The sequence below is a fragment of the Antrostomus carolinensis genome, unplaced genomic scaffold (genome assembly GCF_000700745.2).
Source record: "Antrostomus carolinensis isolate BGI_N321 unplaced genomic scaffold, ASM70074v2 scaffold39180, whole genome shotgun sequence".
NCBI lineage: Eukaryota > Metazoa > Chordata > Aves > Caprimulgiformes > Caprimulgidae > Antrostomus > Antrostomus carolinensis.
Window position 1 is genome coordinate 27226 of NW_010287141.1, and position 8482 is coordinate 35707.

At 54.0% G+C, this 8482-nt stretch overlaps 1 protein-coding gene across 1 annotated transcript; it reads right to left on the reverse strand.

The window, feature by feature from the left end:
* Nucleotides 1–2202: 2202 nt before the first annotated feature.
* Nucleotides 2203–8472, reverse strand: DAO (D-amino acid oxidase). The gene is made up of 10 exons (XM_010162046.1): nucleotides 8279–8472; nucleotides 8052–8166; nucleotides 7690–7766; nucleotides 7192–7257; nucleotides 7038–7092; nucleotides 6492–6596; nucleotides 5778–5860; nucleotides 4885–5002; nucleotides 3857–3955; nucleotides 2203–2334 (listed from the first exon to the last, which is right to left on the reverse strand). Exons 1-10 carry the CDS (start codon nucleotides 8470–8472, stop codon nucleotides 2203–2205), a joined length of 1044 nt encoding a protein of 347 aa, XP_010160348.1.
* Nucleotides 8473–8482: the final 10 nt, after the last annotated feature.

Consider the following 8482-nt stretch of genomic DNA (forward strand, 5'->3'; position numbering starts at 1 on the left):
CAGGTGAGCTGCCAGGTCAAGTGGGAAACCCTTTTGAGAGACAGACTGGACATGACAGGGGCTCCTAATTTCCCTACGTCTACCTTTGGTTTTTAAGCAGATTGCAGAGGTGTCTGAGCTTCCAGCCAACAGCAGGATCCTGAACACACCCCCACACTCCGCTGCCACCTGAGGACAGACACTGGGCTGCTGTAACCCCACCTCAACTCCACAGCTCCCAACAGAGCTTCCTGTCACCTCTGCGGCGCTGGCAGCTGGACAGGGCCAGCCAAAGGGACTCTGTTCTGCAGTCAAGTGACAACCAGAAAGCACAAAGGACCATGGATGTCCGAAGAGGTTTTATACTTTGGAAGGGTGTGAGGAGCACCTGTGCTGGGCCAAAATCACAGCCAGAGGAACGGCAGCGCCTGCTCTCTCCGGTGCCTTCGACAGAAAGTTGCTGCCTTGGACTCAAGTGCCACAGGCATGAGAATTCCCAGGCAACATCGCTCTGCCAGCACTGCAGGTGTCACAGCAGAGGCAAACACAACCCTCCGCACCTTCACAAGAGGAAGAGAGGAAGGGAAGGGGACAGGGCAGCAGCTGCTGAGAGATTCTGTCCCTCACGGTGACAGTAACCATCGCTGCTGCTGTCAGAGGGCAGACAATTAGCAGATGCGCTCAGCAAAGCTCGTCAGAGCTCTCTGACTGCTCAGGGTGTGGACGCTGGAGAAGTACACAATGGTCATACCACGTTCAGTGGAGAATCAGGTCATGGTAACCTCCACAGAACTGCTGAAAATGAGACCAGTCTCCTATGGGGCAGCACATCTCCTGGGCACAGACCATCTCCGGCAGCACTGGCTGCTCATCGCTTCCTACAAAACCTTCACGAGTTTCTCTTTTCTGTGGTGAAACCAAAGAAGCATGAAAGGAGATGGGTCCTTCAACAGGGAGCAACTCTGGTGCCAGGCTGTGGCCAGGAAACCTGCACTTTTCCTGGGACTGTGTTAAATCCAAGTGCCCTGGAGGGAAAACGAGCCGGGCTGCCCTGCAGCGTCCCTCAGTCAGCAGCTGCAGCCGCCTGGTACGGCACAAATCAGGCTGATGAGCTATTTCTGGCACATGGAGTCAGAGGGAGAGAGAAGCTGCATCACGGATGAGTAAGAACCAGTTGGCTTATCTGCGGAGGAGAGCGAGCCAGGCGCTGTGTGCCAGGCTGGGGACAACTGCCAGCCTTTGGATTTGAGGCTAATGCTTCTTCACCAGTCGGTACCTTGTCTGTGATGGGTTTTTAGTGCAGGAAAGACACGTGGCATGGAAAAATCAACCAAACTGTATCTTCAAGAACAGTGTATTTGGTGAACACCCCTGAAAAGTGATGCCCTCCAGGAGCTGTCCCCACTCCTCTGAGAAGCACAACCTGCTCCCAGTCAGCTCCTTTCCCAGAGCTGCTGCTCCAGCCCTGTCTCATGGATGGAGGAAATGAGAAGCTGAAGGGCCCGTGGGAGTTTTAGGGACGAGAACAGCTAGTTTGTGTATGCTCTCTGCTATATATAGAGCCTGGCAAACACACAGGGCTGGAACATGTTCCTTTTGTTGCTAAAAGCATCATTTGGAAAGCCCATTTTAGGCAACTGCTGCTGTCTATGGCCAGATACACTAACCAGGTGCTGTAAACCCGTGTTTTGTCCTGGCATGAGCGTAAGGAAAGCTGTTGAAACCGAAGCACGTGCTTTTAGAGCTGTTGTTACTTCCCTGGGAGCTTCAGAGCTGCTTCTTCCTACTAAGGAGCTTTTGCCTCCTGGGGGAAGCTTGCAAATCTAATTACATGCTGCGTGTCGGAGCAGTCAGTGCAGACCTCAGGTGGCACCGGCTCTGTTTCAGATCCTGTCCCATCGTGCAGATGAACTGCAGGGCTGTCAAGATTTCAGCTGAACCCTGCCTGCCCTTTGCAGACTGATCCCCAGGACAGAAGTGCATTTTGTCAGCCATAATTAGTCCATATTTTAAAAGCACTTCCTTGAGATGGGTTGTGCAAGGACGAGCCGTCTGGCAAATGGCAGCAACAGAACTGGCAGCAACCTGAAGATGAGACACTGTGACCGGTGGTGGGGCTGGCGGGAGGGTTGCACAGCCCACGTGCATCCCTGTGGTGTTTGTATCTTTCTGCTGTGATTTCTGAGCTGGTGCTGTCACGATAATCCTGGGTGAGCAGGTAACTCACAGGCGGGGTTGTGGGGGGCTGAGCAGCTTCTTCTCCTGGAGGATGGTCCCAAAGAGCCGGGCTGCAGCCATGGCACAGCCCCAGTGGATGGTGATCCCGAAGCCACCGTGGCCATAGTTGTGTATGACCTGGGGGAGAAGAGAAGGGGTCAGTGCTGGGAAAGCTGCGCTGGAGCCTTCTGGGGCTCGGGGCAGCAAGGAGCCACAACCGTGGCTGGAGGTGTCCTATGTGTCTTTAGATTGACCCTTTGATCCAGGAGCTCTGGGAGCACAGCCCCATGTCCCACTGCTCTTCCCCCCCCTCCAAAAGCTGGAGAAGCAGGGGAAACTCGCATTGTTTTGGCAGAGCCTGGAGCATCCTCTGCACCCGCTGCTCCAGCCACCCCAAAACGCAGCAGAGGGGCTCGCTGCCCTGGTCCTCAGAGCACAAGATGTTACATCCCACCCAGTGCCTGTGCCTGCCAAGGTAAATGACCTCACTTCAGCGGGAGCCCTGACTCATCGCTGGGATCGATAGCTACACCTCGCCCGCGCCAAGGCAGCACAGACCTGATGTGCTGATAAAGGAACAGAGTGATCCATAAATGAATTCAAACCCAGCATTGCTTTGAACTGTGCTCTGGGCTTTGCCTAAATACACCGTTTTCTTTCCAAAACTCCAGCAAAAAAAAAAGAAATTGAATATATTTTCATTACATTTAATTACATTTTGCAGTCGCCATCCCCCTCTGGGGCTTTAAACTCTTCTTCCAAGCTGTACAGAGACACACGAATCAAATCAAGGATTCCCTCTGCTGATGAGCGTTCAGGCAGCAGAGCTAAGGAGTGGTGTGGTCCTACACAAAAAGGTGCTGTGCTGAGGGTCCCAGAGCAGATGGCACACTGGAACTCATGCCAGCCCGGTCTTAAAAGATGTTTTAGCAATGCAAGGCAATTTAGAGCCATTGCCCTGGGGAAGTTTTACACTAGACACTCAGCTTTACCTACATGGAGGCAGCTGGATTTTTCCAAGCCCCATGGCGGGTACAGCCCCACCAGTGTCCCTCTGTGCCTTCACCTTGTTTCATTTCATGCTGCTGCTGAGCTTCAAACTGGATTAAATCTCAAGAAGTCCAATTTTTTGCACCAACAACCTGGTGTCAGTGCTGGAGGCCCTGAGCAGTTTCATTAAAAACAACATATCAGGGTTTATTAAAAGAAGACACGAAGTTCACCTGCACAAGTGCTCCCAGCAGGAAACCACGCTGCTTTAAATGCTGACACCGAGACACCGTTGGCGTGGGCCTCGTGTGGCTCTGGGAACAGCAGAGCCCGTGCCACAGTTTTTCTCCCATGTGGGGGTTTTTGGTGTTTATTAAGGACTAAGCTCCAGCTGCAGGTTTTCCTTTGGCAGGAGCACTCCCTGCCCACTCTCCCCATAAAATCCATCAAAGCTGAGGATCTGTGACACTTATCTCTGGCACTGGGCTGACTCTGCCTCAAGGATTCACCCATTATCAGAGGGGAGGCAGAGCGAGGACCGATGGACACGGGGCATGACGTGCACCAGCGTTAGCTGGATGTTGGTGCTGCCCTGCCAAGGTGGCGGTGACCACTGCACAATTAGCACGGTGGTTAATGGCACTCGGCATCGGGGGGCTGCACACGGTACCTCTGCCTGGAAGTGCCCGTGGTGGACGGTCTCCCGCTCCAAGCGAACACAGGGACGCGCGGGTCTCAAGCCGCTCCACTCCTCTACGATCTTTGCTTCCTAAAAACAAGAGCACGTCAGCACCTGCACAGCATCGCTCTGAATCATCACAGCCAAACCTCACCCCAAGGAACGCAGTGGGAATCCACGAGACCAGGGCTCTTAGAATCACAGCATCACAGAATGGTTTGGGTTGAAGGGACCTTCAAAACTCATCCAGTCCAATCCCCTGCAGTGAGCAGGGACATCTTCCACTCAACTGGGTTGCTTGGAGCCCATCCAACCTGACCTTGAATGTTTCCAGGGTTGGGGCATCCACCACCCCTCTAATTCCAGTGTTTCACCACCCTCAGTGTAAAACATTCAACTGGGTTGCTTGGAGCCCATCCAACCTGACCTTGAATGTTTCCAGGGTTGGGGCATCCACCACCCCTCTAAATTCCAGTGTTTCACCACCCTCAGTGTAAAACATTTCTTTTTTATACCTAGTATTATTATATGCCTCCAGAGATATTCAGAGATATATTTCACTTGGGACTTCTAGGAAACAGTTTTTCACTGACACTGTTAGTACCTCAGTAATACTCTGCACGTAATTAAACTCTCTTTCCCCAATTGTCGTATGCAAAGTTGTTAAGAGAAGACACAACAAAGAAATGTAAAGGAAACCAAACAGCAGCAGGCAAAATGCAACGCTGTGATTCCTTCTGGGTTTTTTTCCCCTTCACAGAGATAGGGGAAAAATTGTGTTCAGAGCTGGTTTAGTGCATGTCCAGCCTCACTATCTTCAGATTAGTGAATTAGCTCCTAATAAAAATGGAATTAATTATTTTTATCTCTTGCAATGAGCAGGGTCAGAGTCTCCCCCATCCCGACTGCTGCTCCAGCTCCTGTGACACTTCAAGGGGTGACGGGGCAGAACAATTTCAGATCAGAGCCAGCCCCCGCGCTGCTGCTCCTGCCAACCCGAGCACCCAGGAGTCACCCACCTGGAGAGCAGGGAGCAGCCTGCAGCAGTTCTCCCAGATGGTTTTGTGGTCCTGGGCACTGTTTTCTTCATTCCAGTTCCCATGCTGATAGATCCCTCCCAAGACCGTGAACTCACTCCTGCACCAAGGGCCAAAGGAGATCAGTGGTGGTGAGTGTCCCCAGCCGTCCCTTGCAGGGACTCTGCATGTGTGTGATGTGTGGATCCTGCTGTGTCCTGAGCCTGCAACATATTCCTGATAGAGAAACTCCCACGACAAGCAGGCAAGAGAGCGGTGCCTGCATGTCTGCTCAGGAGCAAGTCACTCATTGCGTCATTCTGTTCAAGGAACAAGGGACAAGACAAGAGGAAATGGCCTCCAGTTGCACCAGGGGAGGTTTAGATAGGATGTGAGGAAGAATTTCTGTTCTGAGGCATTGGAAGGGGTTGCCCAGGGCAGTGGTGGAGTCCCCATCCCTGGAGGGATTGAAGAGTCGTGTAGACATAGTGCTGAGGGACATGGGTTAGTCATAGGGGACTGGTCAGTGTTGGGTTCATGGTTGGACTCCATGATCTCAAAGGGCTTTTCCAATCCAGGTGGTTGTGGGATTCTGTGAGAGCCCAGGACCAGCCCAGACCCCGCCACGTCCCAGTGCCAATCCGGGGTCTGCGCAGGGAACTCGTGCTCTCTGCGCTGACTGTGGGAGCTCCCTCACTTTGCCAGCCCACATTCCCCTGTTTTCCTCCCACGCAGCAAATCAAAGCATCATCAGGCCAGGGATGAACCTGCTGCTGCAGCAGAGCTGCTGCCGGGCAGACGTCAGCCGGGACCCGCGTCCCCGCCGGTGCTTTAGGAGCGCTGATGGCAGCGCATCACCCACGCCAGCCAGACCTGGCCTCGCTGCTGTCACCTACCCTGGGATGACGTACGGAGAGGTGTAGATACCGGATTCGATGTCGTGAGTGATGATGAAATGCTTCACCCATGGGGCCAGGAGCTGGGAGATGAAGGGGAGAGGGTCAGGGAGAGCTGGAGAGCGGGGTCACTGGCACGGGGAGGCAGCAGGAGGGACGTGGGCAGCTCAGCGAGCGTGGCCACCGAGGTCTGTTCATGGTGCCCATCCTTCTGCTCAGGCTCTACCTACACCCCAGTGCTGGCTCCCCTGCGCTGCTGCTGTGGGATGACAGGGAGGTAGGAGGGCAGGGAGGTAAGTGGAGGAGCTTCCTGCCATCAGTCTGTTTCACCAAATAATCAAGGGAATCCTCTCCTACCAAGGATTTTATGTCTTTTATTATGAGCATTATGCCTCTGGCCTCCCCTCATCTTCACCCGACACAGAAACAGGCTGGAAACTCGGGATGTCCCCACAGTTGAGCCAGGAACAGGATCCAGGTTTTTTGCTCTGGGCTCCACACACATGAGGGTTTTACGTGACCAGTGTTTGCTGGGAATCAGGACCGGATCCCAGCGTGGGTCCAGGTCACAAGCTGTGCCCAGAGGGCACAGGATCCCAGCATGGGTCCAGGTCACAAGCTCATGATTTGCCCCAGAGGGCACAAGTAACCTCATGGTTAACAAATGGCTCCTCCAGAAAAAAGAGGGGGACACAAGCCCTGCAACCACCTCACCTTTATGATCTGTCCACGGCCGGGCTGTAGCTCCGGGTCAGGCTGCAGCTCCCCCGCACGCACCCCGGTGCAGTTGATGACAACATCCACGCCCTGGGCAAACATCTGAAGGGAGCCAGACACGGCGTGGTGAGGAGCACACAGAGCCATGGTACCCACGGGGAGCGTGAGATTCCTGCATCAACGCCGGGCCAAGCACTCGGCTCGACCCTCTGGTGATGAATAAACCATAAGGGCTGGGTCCAGGGCAGAGCTTCCCCAGCACAGCTCCTGCTGGGACCCCCTGTGTGCCACCAAGGAGGAGGTTTGCAGTTTAAGATGCTTGGCTGCATCTTCGCTCAGTGCCGGCCAAACGCACTACCCTGTCCCCTCTCAGCCATCTCTTGGTGCCCAAGAGCTTTGATCTTTCCTGGTAGGATTTGATTCCTAGATCTTGGCATAGTCTTGCCGCTGTCCCTGGCCCATCACTCCTGTCAAGGGACATCCCACAGCAGCGTGTGCTTCTCCATGCCGGAACCTCTGCCCCAGCTCAGCATCACCACTCACCTCCTGGAAAGATCCAACCTTCTTATGGAAAAACTTCACTCCTCTCTGTGTTAACCTGGGAAGAAGGAATTAATTTGTTACTGGCAAATTAAAAGCAAATGTTGGAACCGCACCGCACTGCACAGCCCCAGCACCGCAGCAGCTCCACACTCACCTCTTGGTGAGCCATGGCAGATATCTCCTGCACTCCAGCATCAGCGCCGTGTTGAACCAGCCGTAGCTGAAAACAGATGAGGAGAGGAAGGTGGAAGGACCCGCAGCAACTTCACATGATCTGCCTTCTGCCCCGGTGCTCTCGATGGCTGCTGCAGCTCTGCGACCCCAGTTCCCCCTTGCACAACAAGTACATGTTTTTTTCCCTCTGTTTACAGCATAAAACACCTTCTGCTGATTTTCTTCCCCCCAGTTTGACAATATCTGGTGAAGTAAGAGAAGAGCTGGAATGGTTTCCATGCTGGGCTGCTGCTTTTTTGGCTTGTTTGAGGCATTTCTTACTTATTTTAAAGGAAGAGGCTGTAACAAAGCAAGGCCACTTCTGCACCCACAGTTTCTCGTCCTCGCTGCCCCTCGACAGGGACATGTCTGGGACCGTCCAGGTGCTGCCTGGGGGAAAGCACAGCAGTGACTTTCTGAAAAATTGACTTAAAAATACCTGTAACCAGGGAAAAGTTCAAGCTCTTTTGGTGTTAAATTCCTGAATCCCAGGACAATGTTCTTCCAAGGTGGATCCTGCAACAGGAAAAAAAGTTTGAGCTGTTTAACAAACCCAAATCACCATAAAGCCACATCCCACCCCAAAGGGCAGGAGGCTCTGACAGCTCCCACCCTTGTTTCATACCAATATTGTACTGGGGGCACAGAAAACACCGAGTCCCAGGCAAACAGTCACAAGACAAACTTGGAAGGATTTGGAAGCATTCAGAGCATCGTCTGGGAAGAAGCAGAACCCTGCCCACCCCCGGGCAGCCTCTGAGCTGGAGCCCTTCCCAGCCCTGGCTGTGACTTGCTCCTTACTGGCACTGGCTGTGTAAACAGGTTGTAGCCAGAAATGAGGAAGAGTCCCATTTCCTTGGCTGCCGGGGAGCCCAGGTGCCCCAGGAGGTAATCGAAGGTCTCTTGGTTCCAGAGCCTGCGATGGAAACAGGAGCGCGGTGGCTGCGCCAGCCCCACGGAGCTGTGCAGGTGGCTCAGCCCCTCGTGCACACCGGGGGGGACAGGACAGCAGCCCCCTCCTCACTTACGTCTCCTGCAGATTGCCGTGGTCGCTCAGGTAGGGCTGCCACAAGCCGGCTGCCCCGTCACTGGTGGTGTGGGGTGTGTAACGGTCCGCGTAGATCTTCATCTCCAGGGAGGGCACCAGGCTGTGGTACTGCTCGTGGATGCACAGGGCGGTGGAGAGGCCGATCACGCCGGCCCCGATGACAGCCACACGCATGGCTCTGGCT

Excerpts from the sequence above, each read along its gene's own strand:
- DAO (XM_010162046.1), bottom strand. The coding sequence starts at position 8,472 with ATGCGTGTGGCTGTCATCGGGGCCGGCGTGATCGGCCTCTCCACCGCC. Across the intron at positions 7,767-8,051 it reads TGTTTACACAGCCAGTGCCA|GATCCACCTTGGAAGAACAT; the intron begins GTAAGGAGCAAG and ends TTCCTGTTGCAG. Across the intron at positions 6,597-7,037 it reads AGGTTGGATCTTTCCAGGAG|ATGTTTGCCCAGGGCGTGGA; the intron begins GTGAGTGGTGAT and ends GGCTCCCTTCAG.